The sequence below is a fragment of the Dipteris shenzhenensis genome, chromosome 1 (genome assembly GCF_047967505.1).
Source record: "Dipteris shenzhenensis isolate YYH24624 ecotype China chromosome 1, Dip_SZ_1.0, whole genome shotgun sequence".
In the NCBI taxonomy this organism is placed as follows: Eukaryota; Viridiplantae; Streptophyta; class Polypodiopsida; order Gleicheniales; family Dipteridaceae; genus Dipteris; species Dipteris shenzhenensis.
This window is the reverse complement of record NC_141596.1, coordinates 9532347-9550954: the sequence shown is the minus strand read 5'-3', so window position 1 is coordinate 9550954 and position 18608 is coordinate 9532347. Positions and strand designations below refer to the sequence as shown.

At 44.7% G+C, this 18608-nt stretch overlaps 1 protein-coding gene across 1 annotated transcript; it reads left to right on the top strand.

Moving 5' to 3' along the window:
- Positions 1-867: 867 nt before the first annotated feature.
- On the top strand, positions 868-16986 carry LOC147905343 (F-box protein SKIP1-like). Its single transcript, XM_087401957.1, has 2 exons — positions 868-1790; positions 16221-16986. The coding sequence occupies exons 1-2, from the start codon at positions 1471-1473 to the stop codon at positions 16792-16794; spliced, it is 894 nt and encodes a 297-aa protein (XP_087258083.1). The 5' UTR covers positions 868-1470; the 3' UTR covers positions 16795-16986.
- Positions 16987-18608: the final 1622 nt, after the last annotated feature.

Below are 18608 nucleotides of genomic sequence, written 5' to 3'. Positions count from 1 at the left end.
GGAGTTCTTAATCCTTGTGTATTAGAGCCAAATTTTTCAGCTTCAACACGAGAAGATTCCTTTCCTTTTGACTTTGAAGAACCTCTTGGTTTGATTGGTGATGTTATGGTATCTTCTTCATAACCCTCCTCTATATGCTCGTCAGAATCACTATTGGAAGTTGATACCTCCATCTCCTCGATTATTTCATCAACCTCCACAATTTGATTTGTCAAGTGATAAATAAGATCTTGGACACACAAAACAAAATTGAATCTCTCATAGTATTCCAAAGAAATTACATAAACAAAGAAAATTAGAAAATACTTATAAATAGTAACTAACCTTCCCTTCCTCTTTGATTTATTTTAATTATTCCGCTACAGCGGGTGGAGTAACAGCTTTCAAAGAGAACTTCTCTTCCATAACAATATAAACGATAGGTTTCTTATTGTTATCAATCCCAAGCATTTCAACACATTCCTCGTTGGACTCACTTCTTGCGATATCTTTAATCTTGATGGTCCATTTTGAATCAATGTTAACTTCATCACATAGTAGCGCATGACTTGTAGTGATTTTATCGACGTTCGACTACGATTTCGACTACTGACATTCAGGTAATATGCCAGTATTTTATCCATTCGCAAGACTTATTCTCGGCACTAATATTCTATGCGCTAATATTCTTAGCATTAATATTTTTTTGGTGTCAATATTCTTGGCACCCACGGAAGGGACACATCCCTCCCATTATTTGATATTATATCCTTTACTATATGATCTTGATAGTGATTTGTATTGTGTATATATGTCTTCTAATCTACATCTTTTGATGTTCTACGGCTCCACACGTTCGTTCACGTTCATCGGTAAAAAATCTGATGATGATAAATCCAAGTCTTATCCACATCAGAGCCTGCCCTACTAGGCGCTCCCAAGAGATACGTGAATGTGATAAAGCGCACCACAGAGAGATTATGGTGGGCAGGGAGAATTGTGAAGAAGAAGAGGAAGTCGTTGGGTAAGAAGAAGAGAGAGAGAGAATCAGTGGACAGAGAAGAAGAAGAAGAAGAAGCAGCAGCAGCAGCAGCAGCGGCGGCGGCGTGAAAGAGAATTGTTGGGCAGAGAAGAAGAAAGAGATGCATAGGGAGTATTGTAAAGCATTCTAAACATCGATAAGAGCATCGGATCTCGCGGGAATTTTTGTTTTGGTTGTTCTTCTGTTGGAAGTTTGTGGGTGATGGAATTTTCCCTTTGGACTTTTGGAATTGCACGTTGACAGCTGCTCTACACTGCAAAGACAGTAATTTGTAAGCTCTCTCCGTTGGCTCCGACCTTCTGTTACTGGATATGGCTGAAAAAAACGGCAAATTGTAGCTGTCAGTAACCTCGCAAATTGTCTCAAGCTCTTCATCTGTCCATCGTATTCAATTTCCAAGTTTCTCTTGCTCATTCCGATCCCAAAGAGAGCCTTCCCGCTTTGTGGGTATGGATGCTTCCTGGGCCGACCTCACCCACGAAGCCCTTGTGGAGATTTTCAAGAGAGTGGGCTTCGAGGACCTCTACCTCTCCGTGCCGCTGGTTTGCAAGACTTGGAGAAGAGCGTCCGCCGATTCTGCTTGTTGGGAGTGCGTGAATATGGAAGATTCCTTCCGGAAGAGAGAGGAGACTTCCATGTGGTGGCAGCCGTCTTTCGAGAAGAAAATTGATTATATTATCAAATTGGTAGTCGATCGGAGCTGTGGGAATATGCGCGAGCTTTCCACTCGTCATTGCTCCAATGCAGCGCTGTGTTACCTGGCTTCAAGGTGCGCCTATTCTCTCTCCTTTACCAGTGTTATTTGTTACTCTAAATTTAGGAAAGGTGCATCTATATGAAAAGTATAACGAAGGACAGTCTCGCTCGCTCATTCATCCTTCTGCAGAGGTCGCATAGTGCTCTTCTACACTACCTCACTCCGACTTGACCTTTGTTACAGGGTCTTGCCCCACGTCTTTCCCAATTCGCTCCGTCTTATTTTCGACGGTCATGACTGTAGAGCTCTTACCCTCGCTATGTTTAAGCATAATTTATGGGCTGCAATTTTATCTCTACGCAATAGCTGCGCATTATTGGCGTTGGATTCTTAAAGAAGGTTGTACCTGCCTCGAGTCTTACGCTAGCGCTTCGGTAGCATCTCTAAATGCATGTACAATCAATCGCAGAGAGGCTTGATGCATTTATGGGCCTTCTTATCTTGCACATGTTCTTGCTTCTGTTATCTCGAAGAGCTTTGTAAGTCTCTGTTGTCCTTTGGTTATCTAACGATTTCTGGCCCTGAAGGATTGATTTTATGAAGTCCCTAGGGTCTAGGCATATGGGATAGGATTTTACCCAAGGGATTCCGGAATCTTTCAAAACCCAGATGGCAGTTTTTGCTTGGGTACTGATGTAAACATAAGCGTAGCTTTGCTGACTAAGTTATCCTTATTTTTATTTTTCTCATTTACTCCTAAGTTTGTCTAAAGTCGCTTTCTTTTGCTTGTTCTATAAAAAAATTGTGATTTATAAGATTGAATCTATTCGAGTCTTTTAAAGGTATATATATGGGATAGGATGAAAGAAAGTTATGATTACTAATCCCCACCTTTTGGGACCCATCGATGTATTTGAAGCCTCCACAAAGAAACATGGAGGAGGGAACTTTCGAATAGCAGGCTATGTTCTGGTATAACTTCTATACAGATATGCGAAGTACAAGGCTTATCTCCTAAAAGATTTGAATGAGATTTAAGAGTGGTATACATATTACAAGGAAGGAGGTCATTGAAAATGAGGTTGTACTTTCATGTGCAAGGGGATCTGTATCTGTTGTCCTATTTTTTAAGATTACGTCTCACGGTTTAGCTCAGTTCTGCACAAAATAGAATTGAGAGAGAACTCGTCTGCGGTGCACACAGGCTGGTTTGGGATCCTTGTTGGATGCAGAATGATAAAGTTAAAAAGGCTTGCTGTCCTGTGTCTATTGCTTTTTAGCATAGCAATTCTTGCTGAGGAAGGCTTTCTTTGTTTGGGAATCTGTCACATGCTTCATTCCTACAAAGTTGCACGGTGCAAGGTACCCAAGTTACACCTATGTTTATACTCTTACAATGAGCAGCACGCATGGCTTCCTTTGTTTTGGGGATCTGTCACATGCTTCATTTCTACAGAGTTTGCACTGTACAAGGTACCTAAGTTACACCTATGTTTATATTCTTACAATGAGCAGTACGCATGAGAGTAGTATATTGATGGTTATGAGCTGTGATAAAGGGGAGGAAAGAGTCATGAAGCAGGTTACTCTATTGCAGACATTACGTACTCCAGCCAGGGTCTGTTGGAAAGCATCTCGACATGTTACTTCTAGCTCAAGTCCTAGTTTTTTGTACCGTGTTAGAATGCACAGCAGAAAATGAATCATCCACAAGATCACTCTTAAAAACTCTAGATTGTGCACACATACATAGAAATGTACAAAAAGGTGCACTCACAAACCACATTACGTGGAGAGGGGGGTGCTGCCCACTAGTGCTGGAACTGACGCCACAATTGTTACCCTAATCTGCTGCTGACTGTTTCTGCTGCAATCCTCTCAATGAGGTCTTCTGTGGCTATGGGAGGAGCTCAAAACTCTCCACGTGTTAGCATCCTTTCTACCTTAAGTGATCTGATCACTGGTTGAGCTCTTCACAATGGCTAAGGGCTGCTGGATCTGCCAGTGCACCCTGTTGATGCCTTGATCTCCACTTTCTCTGGGGCTCTGATGCACTGGAAGAGAACTGGATTCCCTGCCTTGCTGCCACCTCACTGCCTCCTCTAGTGCCTACTGTGCACGTCTAGAGGACTGTTCTGCAGCCTGCAGAGGGCTGCTCTAGAACGCCTATGTGCCCTCACGGGCTGGCCGAACAGACAAACTTGTCTATAAATCTGGCCAGCCCAGTCTGTGGACTGACCAGGCCAGGCTTTGGGGGCTTATAAACCCTGCACCATTTCTGCCCATAAGGGCCTTCTGCTTGGCTATATGCAGGCCCAGAGTCTTTTCCCTGGCTGCAATCCTGCCCTATGTCAGGGCCCATGTGTGGCCAACACTATCGTTATCCCCTCTAGGACAGATCTTCCGTAAAGGGTTGATCTCCATTAAATACAAGGAACATTTTTGTGTGCTTCCCACATGGCAGCCTCCCTCTCCCTCTTCCTGCCCCCTATTCCTCTACAGGTCACTCCCCCATGCTCTCCTCATTTTGGGGGGCTTACAAACAGGGAGGTTACCCTATTATTTTGACACCCCCTCAAGTGAGCTAGGCTATCTCCCTAATACATTGGTATCAGAGTTTCAGATTTTCTTTCCTGAGATAGGGAGGGTCAGTTTAGGGACATCCCCACTGTTATGGTATAAACAAGATTTGGAAAGGACAGCATGAGTACAAGTGAGAAGTCCAACGCCAGTGGGGATGAAGGATCGGCTTCCCAAGCCCTACCACTACAGAATTTTGTAGAGGCTCCGATGTTTGCCATGATGGCCATGATGTAGATGTAGCAACAACAGCCCAAGAGTCTATTTAACTACATGGTTCAGCTCTAGGAGATGCGGGAAAATCGTGAGCAGGCCGCCGGAGAATGCAAGAGAGCAGCTCGGGAGGCAAAAGAAGAACGCGATTGCGAGGCTTTGAAAGCAAAAGAACTCAGAGATCGAGAGGCTTTGGAAGCAAAAGAATGCCGAGATCTTGAGGCTTAGGACGCCCAGGAGCTCCGACTGCTCTAGGCCCAGGAAGCTAGGGAATGTCGAGATCGGGAGCAGGTGGCCAGAGAACGCGAGGCTCGGGAGGCCAGAGAGCTCAGAGAGTGTACCGCTCAGGAGAGAAGGAAGAATGGGAGCAAACCTTTTGGGAGGAGAAGCAAGAACGAGACCGTCAACTCCTCATAGCTGGATGGCGAAGGATAGCAACAGCTATGGTGGGTACTTGGATGCAGCGACACGAGCAGCCTATGCCAAAGAGAACCGATGCTTTTATTGTCTTGTGCCAGGTCATAAGAAAGAAGATGGTCCGCATTACCCAAAGCTTCGAGCAGAAGGAGCCACATCAAGTGGTTCATCCACAGCTTCAACTCCTATGAGGACAACCTCAGTGGTCATCAAGGAGCTGTAGATCAGCACAAGGGGGAGCCTCGTCAGTTCCCCAACATGTTTCAGTTTTATGGCAAGATTGGTGGTCAGAAGGTCCTCATCTTGGCAGATTCAGAGAGCTCCGACAACATCATTTCCACCAAAGCAGCTAAGAAGGCCCAGTTGACTCTTACACTAATGGATTCCATTGCCTTGAATGGCGCATTTACGAGGCAGCAGATAGAGAGAACATGCAGGTCTCTTTAGCCACTCTGAAGATCTCAAGGTCAGTAGACAGTTGGCCACTCCAGGTCGCACCTACTCAGGCAACGATATTGGGGACACGATGGTGGCACCAGTTTGAAGCTCAGCTCCATTCAAGCTCTCCTCAATGGGCTTTGGCAGGGGCGACTCGGGCTCCTCCTCTCATAAGGACTATGGTGTCACGGGGACGTGAAGTTATGAACCGTGACTAACTTTGGCTTTGGGGGCTAGCCCAGGGGAAGAGACACTTCCCAGAAGTCCCTAGGTGCACACACTAGGCCTACTTGCTAGGGCAGCAAGGCAAGGTTTAGAGGGGTCTTAAAGTTAGGCCCAAGGAAACCAATGTTTCATTGGTTAGAAGGGGTTAGGATTTTAATGTGAGGGGCAAACCAATGTTCCATTGGTTTGCAAGGGTTAGAGCTTTAATGAGGGGGCCACGTGGCATTTCCTCATGCATACCTACCCTCTTCCTCTCCTTCCAAGGCAAAAAGTGAGTTTTTGGACGTGGGTTCTCTCTCTCTTTTTTTTTTCCACACATCCCAAGGTGAAGAGGGCACGCCGTACGAAGTCCAAGGAAGACTTGACTCCTTGCATTTCTTGGCCTGCACACATCTCGAGGCAGCCCGTACGGCTGTACGGACTGCAGAAACTGCATTGAAGGAGCGGACTGTATGGAGTCCTTACGCACGCTGCATGCTGTACGGATATTGCACGCTCCTCGAGGTCACCGTACGGCTGTACGGACCTGCTGCTGGTGATTTGAAGCAGCCGTACTGCTGTACAGGCTGCTGATCGAGGCTGGCTGCAAGTGTACAGGCTGCTGCACGGATTCCATAAGTGCTGCTGTACGGTGCTTTCAACGCTGCTGTACGGATTGCTAGCCTGCTGTACGGACAGAACTTTTGATTGGCACGTGAGCCAAGGTGGCTGAATTGCATTCATTGCTGGCTGTACGGGAGAGGTATGCATCCCAAGGCTGATTGTACAGAACAGTCATCGCTGCATGACAACATGGCATAAGCTGGATGCCGCACACTGTAAGAATCTTGAAGAGTATAACAAAAAGTTTTGGGAGGCCTTATTGCCAGTCAGCTCGTATAGGACCGTATCATTGTGTGAGCAGGTGGAAAAGTATTGTTGTGGACTGCCAAAGGAGCTTCGTGACTATTGCACCAAGACAAAGGTCTCCAACATATCTCAACTGATTGAGAATGCTACTACAGCCTATGCTCTCATGCAAGGGATGACTCCAGGATTCAAAGGTAAGCAGCAGGATGACTCTTTCACGAAAAGGAAATTTGTCAAGACAACCAAAGTCAAGTTTGATGTGGACCAGCGACCTAATAGTAAGCCAAGTACCAAAGAGAGATTGTCTCATGAGGAACGGCAAGCCCTATTTGAAGCTGGAAAGTGTTTCCTTTGCAAAGAAGAGGGCCATCAGGCCAAAGATTGCCCCAATCGTAAACGGAAACAACCTATGGGAGCACACGAAGCGAAAAAGGACAGCCACGCGCGCTAGGAGATTTGTTTTCCTTTGGTTTTAAAAAAAAAACAGTAATATTGGTATGAATATTTGTAACAGCCAGAAATTGGAGAGTTTCCTCTTTCTAGGCTGCTTTCTAATTTGGAGGATGGTTCTTCCCTGCTAGTTTTGTTGATGGCTGAATGGTAAATTGCAGAATAAGTAGTCCTTGTTCTTGTTGGATTGCTCTTGTTGCCCGGCATGGCTAGAGCAGCACATCCATGTATCACATGCCTATTTTGGATGCTCTTGTTGCCCGGCATGGCTCGAGCAGTAAATCCATTTAGTACATGCTAGTTGGTTTTTTATTTGAACCATGAGACAAGGATCCAAGTCTAGCATAGATCGGCTGAACCGATTCAGCTTGCGGTGATGCAAGTCTGAAAGGATATCGAGTACCAGGATCTATGTTCCTAGGATCCATTATTGCCATGTGTGTGTGGTTCAAGTTATTGGAGGCGAGTGAACTAGCAGATTTCACTCAAAGTGGTGTAGTCCACTCAGTTGTTGTGCTTTGAGCTGACTTCGGTTGTAGCTCCTTTAGGCTCAGCAGAGCATAGGTCTAGAGCATTGCCTGATGCTCAAGAGGGGGGTAGTTCCTCCACCCCCTTGTCAACAGACAGGCTCACGGTATCTAGAAGTCGCTTGGTGACACTGTATGTCTCACCCGAGGTATTGTTTGCTGACAATACATCTGCTACGAGACTTCCATGATGAGTGTACTAGTCACTCCACACGGATGATGCATTGATATATGGATGGACACGCGCGCTTTCCTAGACCATATCATCATTGCTGGTGGTTTATGTTTATAGCAACAAACGTGATAGTTTGCTGTTTCAAGAGGAGGGTATGTCACGGGGACTTGAACTTATGAACCGTGACTAACTTTGGCTTTGGGGGCTAGCCCAGGGGAAGAGACACTTCCCAGAAGTCCCTAGGTCACTAGGCCTACTTGCTAGGGGTAAGGCAAGCTTTAGAGGGGTCTTAAAGTTAGGCCCAAGGAAACCAATGTTTCATTGGTTAGAAGGGGTTAGGATTTTAATGTGAGGGGCAAACCAATGTTCCATTGGTTTGCAAGGGTTAGAGCTTTAATGAGGGGGCCACGTGGCATTTCCTCATGCATACCTACCCTCTTCCTCTCCTTCCAAGGCAAAAAGCGAGTTTTGGGACGTGGGTTCTTTCTCTCTTTTTTTTTTCCACGCATCCCAAGGTGAAGAGGGCACGCCGTACGAAGTCCAAGGAAGACTTAACTCCTTGCATTTCTTGGCCTGCACACATCTCGAGGCAGCCCGTACGGCTGTACGTACTGCAGAAACTGCATTGAAGGAGCGGACTGTACGGAGTCCTTACGCACGCTGCATGCTGTATGGATATTGCACGCTCCTCGAGGTCACCGTACGGCTGTGGACCTGCTGCTGGTGATTTGAAGCAGCCGTACTGCTGTACAGGCTGCTGATCGAGGCTGGCTGCAAGTGTACAGGCTGCTGCACGGATTCCATAAGTGCTGCTGTACGGTGCTTTCAACGCTGCTGTACGGATTGCTAGCCTGCTGTACGGACAGAACTTTTGATTGGCATGTGAGCCAAGGTGGCTGAATTGCATTCATTGCTGGCTGTAAGGGAGAGGTACACATCCCAAGGCTGATTGTATGGAACAGTCATGGCTGCTGTACGGAACGGGCCTGCTGTACGGATCAGTTAGTACGCATTCCAAGGTGTGGCTATTGCTGTACGGACTGTTTTCACACAGCCCAAGGCAGTTTTGGCTGTTTGTACGGCCCATTTAGACTCCCCAACACTCATGGCTAGCTGCTCAGCTTCTCTTTCCTAACCGTGATCTTCTTGCTCTTTCTCTCTCTACCCTCCCCTCTCCAAGCTGTCATTGCCTCCTATTAGCCTCCACATTGGATCTGTTGCCCATGGAGGTTTTCTAGACCGGATTGGAGTTCCTTGGAGCTGATCTGGGGCTGGATTGAAGTTGTCTGAAGCTGGTTTGAGTTCTCTTGTCACTATCCCTTTCATGTGATTGCATTTGGTGATTTTTGGAAGCTTGTTGTTGTTCCGTTTGTTGTTTGGAGTTTCCTTTGGACCTTACAGGCTTAAGTAGACACTCAGTTACAGAGGGTGTGCCTGGGAGAGTGCCAGAGGGGTAGTGTATTGCATTTGGAATCCTTGAGGCTGCTTGAGCATTTCGGGAAGTGTCTGGATGCCTGGTCATTCAAAGTTGGTTACAGTCTTTGTGGAATGCTTGGATACTTTTACAGTTGGTCATGGACAAATGGTGAATGCCTTAGCTTTGCCTTGGCACTTGGGTGCTAGTGTGTGCACTAGGATGGAATGCAGTTTATAGCCAAGGTTTGGCTTGGACAATGGAATTGCCCGTGGGGAAGAGCACAAGGGAGAGCCCTTGTTGTATGTACCAATTTCATGCCTAAAGAAATAAATAAATACCGGAAGGGGCGCCAAGTGTTTGGGGCCAGTGTGGTGTCTTGTACTTGGTTCCATTGAGCAGGGGCACTCTAGCCTCCATCTAGTTATTTCTCAAGTTGTTTCTAAGTGGTATTGTTTAAAGTTAAGTAGTTGGAAATGATGCAATGTGGCTGTGAATAATGAATATGCAATGCAAGTTATGGTCTACTGCCCTTCAGGAAACTGAAGGCCGGTTTCAGTGGTCACAATTGTGGGTGTCTTGAGAACAACAATTGTCAATCTTTGACGTGGTGACCTGGAGTAAGAATACTTGATGCCTTAAATAGTAGTATCTTGATTCTATTATGGGGTTTCCCTGCAACGTGAGGCTCACATGAAACTAGTCTAATTAGAGGTGAGGGGATTAGAGGTAGGGTGAGGTGAAGGAAGAGGAGGGGAGGAGGGGGAGGGTGGATCATGGAAGATACCATCAGCCTATAGCAATTTTATAATTGTGGGCTGCCTTGTTTAGCCTATGTAGTGCTTTTAAAGTTATTTTGTCAAAGTGGGCACTCTATTGCAGCTACAATCTTTCCATGTTAGCCTAAGCTTTTGACCTTGAGGGGCTGCATTCAGGTTTCTTCTGTGGAAGCATAGCGGGAGATTAACAACATTGCAAAGACTTAGTTTCTTGAATTGTGCATTGTCTTTTTATTAGCTATTGCTCTTATGACCACTCATTGAGTGTTTAGGCCTGAAGCAACTTATATGGAGCTCGAAATTCATGTCCTCAGTCCTCTAACGGATTTAGTGAAACACTCAATACTAATCTCTCGTCCTTTCCGTCGAATCACAGGCAAAATCACAGGCGATAGCATCCGATTTTCCTCCCATCCTATCTCATGGATTGCATGCACACAAGATACGTAATTCATTTTCTTCATGCCTATCCAAAAGCCCACAAATCCCTAGATGGTTTCCTCCTGCCACATGTCATCATTTTAGACCTTTAGCTTGGTACACCATTTACCCCTCTCTTGGGGCACAATTAAAACATTTGCCCCTTGGCATTCTTACACATTTAGGTGCACCTAGGCCTGAGCACTCAAAACCACCTAGTCAATGCCAATACACCCTCACCTAGGACCTTGGCAGTTACTTCCCTTGACCATTTAATTCACGCACTGAAAATTACAGCCCCATGTAATGCATCGAGCAAATAATTGATCCGAGCCATCGGATACCTGTGCTTAATAGTGATATTATTCAATGCTCTGTAATCTATACAGAGACGAAAAGTATATCTTTCTTCTTCTTTAATATCACTGGCGAAGAAAAAGGTGAAAAACTGGGTTGAATTTGTCCCAGCTTGAGGTATTCTTCCAGTTGTCTTCGCAACTCAGCTTCTTCTGTAAAGCTTAATCTATAGGGAGGTCTATTTACAGGTTCTGCCCCCGGGATAAGCTCAAATTTATGTTGAACATTCCGCTTTGGAGGTAACTCATCCCTAAAACAATCAGAGAACTCCGATATCTCTTTAGCCAACTAGGCCCCATTTCCCCATCTTCGGTAGCCTTTGTGCTAGCCGATGCATCATCAATCGACTCTATCGATGCTATACACAGACAGAGAAACTCTTTCGGAGTCTTCCGAATTTCCATGGCTGAAATCAATGGTCCTCGAGGTAAATCCTTTTCACCTCGCAAAACATGTTCTACCCCGTTCATCTTGAACTCGTAAATACACTTTTTCCAATCAATGGCTGGTTTTTTCCAAAAATGCCAAGCCATGCCTAGGGCTATATCTGCGTGAGCAAGCCTGGTCAACTCAAAGTCTAGCTTCTCAACATAGTCCTGAATTCAAAGTTCCAACTGGGTAACCCTCTGGTCCCATACTTCAGTTGAACTTCCATCCGCCATCCTGACCGCATAAGCATAGTCAGACGGACTAGTTTTCAACTTGAGCCTCTTAATAAGCTTTGAGTTAATTACATTGTGCGTTGATGCTGAGTCAAACAATACAATTACATCATGATTAGCTACTTGCCCTTTCATTTTAATCAACTTGGGCTCATCGAAAACCGTATACCCCGTTGCTGCGGGCTTTGAAAGGATGTTATCGGGTGCACCGCTTACTAACTTAGTAACAGACACACTTAACAACACAGATACTAACTTCTGAGAAGGTCCCGCCAATTGCATCTGCATAGGTTCCGCATTGGGACTCTCTTGCATTTTCGCGTCGCATTCAGATATTATCATATTGGCCGTGTGACGGTCTTTGTTTAGTGGACAATCTTTCCACTGTTGTTGCTGAAGGCAGCCGAAGCACAATCCTTCTTTTCTAGTTTTTCTTTTTGCTCAGGGGTCAACGAGGACGTTGACCAAGCCCGGGCTGCCATTGGAGTTACTTTTCTTTTCACCCCAACGGTGGTACTTGTTTTTGCTTATCCCTCAACCGGCTTCACCTGCTTGGTTTGGCCACTTGGCTGCAAGACACTGGCCTTTGAAGTCCATTTCCTCTGAAATCCCCCTTTTCTTGGATACTCATGCTGAGTCCCTGCCTGCACAAACCCACTAGGTCTGCCTCTGGCATCCTCATAGTTCAGGGCTACTGCAATAGATTCATCTAATGTAGTCACATATTTAGCCCGAACTTCCATTTTAATCTTGTCGTTCAGTCCATAGATATAGTCTTTCAACTGAACCGACATAGGGAGAGGGTCCGTTATTTTCATAACACATTCCCTGAACTTGCCAGTGTACTCTGCCACTGATAAATTCCTCTGGCGAAGGTTTCTGTAAGCATACCAAGCTTGGGACTCTTCGTCAGGTGGAAGAAAGTGTTTCTTAAATTCAGCCTTAAACCCTTCCCAGGTGGTAGGGGCAACCTGATCTTTCTGTTGTTTTATCCACCGCCTATCTGCTGCCTCGATAAACAGGTGAGTGGTCTCACGGATTTTCTTTAGATCAGATCTGATTTCACAAATGGCGAAGGCTTCTTCCCACTTGTGTAACCAAACCTCGATCACATCAGAACTGCGCTCGGTCATCCGACCAGCGTACTTTTCCGGTCTATAATTGGCAATATTAGGTACCTTGACCTTCGCATGTTCCGACGAGTGTATACTGGGCTCTGGCTCTGCTGGAGCTTTGCCCTTTTCATTTCTAGATGGTCTAGCCGACAAGGCTTGCACCATCTCTCTAATTTCATTTTGACCAGCGTTCACTTGAAGCTGCTGGTTCATGATCTGTTGTAAGGCATCTTCTAGTACAGAAATCCTACCCACCAGAGTAGGTGTTGTGTGATGGGACACTTGTTGCGTAGATCACGCTCTAGATTCACCAGGATTTACCCTAGAATCTTGTCCCTCTGCCTCCATTCTTTCAAAAGGGAAAATAGATTTTTTATTTTTATTTTTCACTTCTTTCCGTACGCCAAAACTCCAAAAGTATATTACACTTCAAATTCCCCTTTGCTGTACAGGAATAATAGACTGCAAACTGAAAACTGAAATTTTGTATAGAAGGGAAAAAAGATGCCCTCTGGAAGCTCCACGTAACGCAGATGTCCCGAACTTATTTCTTCTGTCAAAGCCTTTGCAAGCCTCGAAAATCTGCGCCACTCCTCCGTCTCTCAGACTTCGTAGAGTTATTTGAACCCATTCCCATGTAGTTGACGGAATATCACGAAGCAAGTCCCGTGACCATACAGTAGCTTCAGGATTCACTGCCACCAACCAAGGCACTGCGCACGTAACCGTACCCGCGCTCAGACGATCACCTCGCTAATGGGCTATTTGCGTGACCACATGCCAGATGCGTAACTCTTCCACGCATCTTCGGCGCTGCTCATCAATCTACCCAACTATTACACAGCTTGCACACCCACGAAGCCAAGGAGTTTTGAAAACACCACATGGTACAGCTGTAACGACGTCCGCTTATCCGTCGGACTTCCCGTCGTGTGCCTCCCGATTACAGCCTTGTAAAAAGCTCCCTTGATTCTGCGAATTAAGCTAGGGATGGTAGCACAGTACCGACCAACTTTGTTGAGCCCACGAACAGTATATGGATTCTACCGAGAAGCCAGGTCCTCCCTCCAAGAAATCCCACGCCTGCGATGACGTCCGTGACCATCAAGCTGCGCCATCACCTCCGTATTGTCCGTCATCACACATCCCAAACATTTTGCGCTCTGATACCAAATGAGACACTCAATACTAATCTCTCGTCCTTTCCGTCGAATCACAGGTGATAGCATCTGATTTTCCTCCCAGCCTATCTCATGGATTGCATGCCCACAAGATACGTAATTCATTTTCTTCATGCCTATCCACAAGCCCACAAATCCCTAGATGGTTCCCTCCTGCCACATTTCATCATTTTAGACCTTTAGCTTGGTACACCATTTACCCCTCTCTTGGGGCACAATTAAAACATTTGCCCCTTGGCATTCTTACACATTTAGGTGCACCTAGGCCTGAGCACTCAGAACCACCTAGTCGATGCCAATACACCCTCACCTAGGACCTTGGCAGTTACGTCCCTTGACCATTTAATTTACGCACATGAAATATTACTGAAGTCGGTCCTCTAAGGGAAAATGCCCACCGATCTTTCCGAGGTCATGCTATCTCGGCTAGAGCATAACATTTAGTGCTCCAATTAGCTCTGGACCATAAACGTACTTGAATTCTTTTATCTTTCTTGTTGTCCCTCAAAGCTATTAATAATTCAAAGTATCTGCCATTTTTAAGAAGCCTGGTTCATTTGCATTGATTGGAAAGCGTGTGCCCTCCCCTTCCTTTCCCAACTAGGAGGGGGGATGGTGGCGTGTGTGTGTGTGTGTGTGTGTGTGTGTGAGAGAGAGAGAGAGAGAGAGAGAGAGAATCTATTAATGTCCACGTGAGACCAACAAGTCTATGGGACAAAAAAAAAACCCAGCTAATATACCCGTTCAGGGAGTACATAAAGTTATTATAAGGTACATACATTATAGATTGAAAGTTATTATAAGGTACATACATTATAGACTGAAAATTAAGACAATAAACAACAATGCATCAGTTTAAGATTGAGGGTCTTTTGGTTTGGATTTAAACTCCTTGATGAGGGTCACGCCCTCACTATATACTGCCCATTTCTATCCTTCCTAGCATCCTTGACCTTGACCGATTCTGTTGCCTTTGATTTTTCCTTAAGTCTCATGGTATGTATCCTCCTCTTTGAACCACGCTTTAGGAAGACCTCCTAATCTTCAGTGCATTTTTGCGTTTGGCTTCATATTCCTTGATCTCATTCTCAATGTCAGTTTTATTTGCCTTTGTATTGATAGTATCCTTGCAAGTCTGTATTACCTTGTAGATTACTGCTTGCTTGCCGGGTCCTTCAAGAACTTGGATTTGAGCTCTATGGCAATGAGCTCCTTATTGGTTTGTTGGGCACTGATGACATTAGTGGGGATGTCATAGTAGCTAGTCCCTGCTATGCGTGATGAAGTTTATGGTTTTCAACCTTACGAGTGATTGCTTTTTTATTAGCCTTCTCCTTTAGTGCTAGCCTTCGTCATGGCTGAGTCTGCCCTTCACCTCTGCACCTTCACCTCTGCAGTGTCAACAAAAACTCAGTATGAAGACTTTGTATAAATGGATGCCCAAGTATGTGTGGGTGTGTGGATTTGTATGTGCGAGAGCATATTTTTATACTATGGTCTACACCCACTGTTGGGCGCTGATGACGTCAGTGGGGATGTCATAGTAGCTAGTCCCTGCTATGCGTGATGGTTTTCGACCTTATGAGTGACTATCATGAGATTGAAACTACACTATGCTGTGTTTTTAAAGGATGAGTTTGGAAATGTTCCTAGATTCATCTAGGTATATGCTTCTGCCCTATTAGCAAACATGCAAATTTCACCTTGTGAAGTTATTCAACCATGCTGATATTGCGTTAATTCTTTCTATCTTAAATGGTGTGTTGCCCTATCGGCTAGATTTAGATGCTTGTTTAGGAGAGACTAAAATGAAATTGTTTAGAATTCACAAGCAGTTGTAGCTTGAATGAAGAGATTTTGGACTACTTTTTAATTAGCCTTCTCCTTTAGTGCTGGCCTTCATCATGGCTGAGTTTGCCCTTCACCTCTGGAGTGCCGAAAGAAACTCAATACGAAGACTTTGTATAAATGGATGCTCAAGTATGTGTGGGTGTGTGGATTTGTATGTGTGACAGCATATTTTTATACTATGGTATACACCCACTGTTGGGCGCTGATGACATCAGTGGGGATGTCATAGTAGCTAGTCCTTGCTATGCGTGATGGAGTTTATGGTTTTCAACCTTATGAGTGACTATCACGAGATTGAACTTCACTTTTATAGAGGATGAGTTTGGGAATGTTCCTGGATTCATCTAGGTATGTATATCAAGTTCCTTCAGGGAGTCCCCCAATTCTGATCTTCAAAGCATTATCACGTGAGCTGCATTCTCATTGATCTCTTCTTGGATGTCAGCTTTATTTATGTTTGCATCAAACTCTATAATTATTTACTTTTTGATAGTTTGTACTCCAGTATGAACTAGATCTTCAATCATAGAGACTAACTGAGGGGTAGGAGGGGAAGCTTTGCAAGACTTTACTACCTCATCAATTACTGCTTGCTTGCCAGGTCCTTCAAGAACTTGAATTCGGGCTGCTAATTGCATCATTAAATCCCTCACCTCTTGCTGAGAGAGGAGCTAAAGGACTTGCATGTTTTATTTGCATAGTGTTATTCTGTCTCTTTTACATACATACATACTTACATATGTACATCCCTACATGCATGCATATTTACGTATATATTTACAAAAGGAAGGAAACAGCAGAAGTTTGAGTTCAGCAAAATTAAATGTGATGCTTTTTGAAAAAATACAGGTGTCCTTTTATTCGAAGCATCTCAGTGGCATCTTCTAGTGGACTCACGGATCTCTCTGCCTGTCAAATTGCAAAATCCTGCCCACATCTGGAGCATCTGGATGTGAGTGAATGCCAAAACCTGACGTGGTTCTCACTGGAACAGATTGGTCTAAATTGTAAGTTTGTGACTGTTTTAAAGAGGAACAGGTTTATTGGAGAATATGATCCTGCAAGAAAGAGCTTGCTACCTCAGGGACACTCGCAAAATATATTGCCAGCAGCAGCTGATGGAGAGGTTAAAGTAATTTCAAAGCTGATGCCAAACTTAAAGCACTTGGAGTTGAGGTACTCAAAGCTATCAGATCAGGGGTTGGCATCGATAGCAGATGGTTGTGTCGATTTAGAACACCTGGATTTGATTGGATGTTCCAATTTGACGAGGAGAGCTTTAGATGAGGCTGAGGAAAAGCTCAAAAACTTGAGAGTGTTTCTGCAGGCTAGACCACCCATTATAAATCAACTTAGTAACACAAGGTATGGCCATTGGCAGCTTTATGATGAGCGATTCCAGAGTGGCTTCTTTCAGTTTTGATACATACGGTCCTGCCATTTCTCCTTTAATAGTCATAGGGTGGGTTGAGATATTACTGCTGTTGCTGAGTTGCTAAAAGAGGTGCTTTAAAAAAAGAAGAAACAAATTGAAGATTTATGAAGTACATCACTTTCTTATAAGATTTGTAAAATCGAAGTTAAGTTTATCTATATGTTCACTATCAGCAAGCAATTTGAATGAAGGAAATAGCTCTGAATGGAGTTTGTGCTATTCTTTTTATCGAGATAGTAGTAGTATATCAATTTGTGGGCCCGGGGGGGGGGGGGAGTGAGTTATGGTGGTGTTTGGGTCTTGCTACAAATGTCAATGCTTGAGATCTGTTGAGAGAAAGCTGTTTCATGACTGTGGTCCAATAACAGGGATGCACCCATTCCTCTGTTTACTCGGCCATGTACTCATAAGTTTTTGTCCTTATTTTTGGTGTGGTAAAGCATGTGCATGTCCTGGTTCAACAGTAGCTTATGCTGCAAAGGTGTCCAAACTGTATTTGTTTTGAAGTCCCTAAGACCTGTATCTATAGCGCAAAGACTATGGTTCCTTCTATGTCTTTGCTTCACCTTATGGGAGTTGTTTTTCAAAACATCGTTGATTCAAAAACATGTATCAAAGGGAGAGAGAGAGAGAGAGAGAGAGAGAGTACGTGTCAGTCCGTCTGTCAGCTTCATCTTATGGGGGTTGTTTTGTTTTATTTCTCCTTTAGTGCTAGCCTTCGTCATGGCCGAGTCTGCCCTTCACCTCCGGAGTGCTGACAGAAACTCAATACGAAGACTTTGTATAAATGGATGCTCAAGTATGTGTGGGTGTGTGGATTTGTATGTGTGAGAGCATATTTTTATACGATGGTCTACACCCACTATTGGGCGCTGGTGACGTCAGTGGGGATGTCATAGTAGCTAGTTCCTGCTATGCGTGATGGAGTTCATGGTTTTCAATCTTATGAGTGACTATCGTGAGATTGAAACTGCACTATGTTGTGTTTTTAGAGGATGAGTTTGGGAATATTCCTGGATTCATCTAGGTATATAGACCGAAACATCGTTGAAGCGAAAACATGTATCAAAGGAGAAAACAAAAAAGAAAGTTGTATTAACGACTTTGGGAGGCCTCACGGGCCTATGAGACAAAGTACAATCAAATAAAGGAATTCACACAGGCCATTGTTGGCTCAAGCAAAGGGCTCATTAAGGTGCTTATTGAGTACTAAGCTAATAATCGCAAAACTCAGACATGCAAAGCTAGTGCTCCAAATACATATCCGGGTGCCATGGTGGCTCTCTGATGAGACACAAAGATGTCTCATATTGGCATATGGCGAGCCATCTCTCGCTCTGGTGTGGGGTGTGGTTTGCGTGATCACTATATTCGGTTGGCCATATCAAAATGACACCTTGGCTCATATGCTCTCCGTTGAGTAGAGTAGTGATGGGCTGGACCTCAATGCAAACCTTGTCTTGGAAGTGGATCAGCTGGGAGAGTGTCCCTAACCTGTGTCCCTCTTGAAAGAGGCAGTGGTGCCGTCCTTGCATCTCATAGTAGGTAGGGCAAGTACATAGGAAGTGCTCCACTGTCTCCACCTTACCAAGTGCATAGCTTGTAGATCCGATGCTCTGTATGTGTGCCTGTGCTCTCCCTACGTCAATTGTCAGTTGATGAGGCGAGACGCACATGTGTCCGATGGCAATTTCAGTGCGTCTGAGACCGTCTGTCCTCTAGATACTGGGGCTTGATGGGGAACTCGTGGTTCCCACCTGGAGTCTGTGATTTATATAGATGGAGTAGATGTAATCGTTTGC

Bases quoted from the DNA above. Each gene is read 5' to 3' on its own strand.
- LOC147905343 (XM_087401957.1), top strand. From the start codon at position 1,471: ATGGATGCTTCCTGGGCCGACCTCACCCACGAAGCCCTTGTGGAGATT. The intron at 1,791-16,220 runs GTGCGCCTATTC...GAAAAAATACAG, and splicing joins CTGTGTTACCTGGCTTCAAG to GTGTCCTTTTATTCGAAGCA.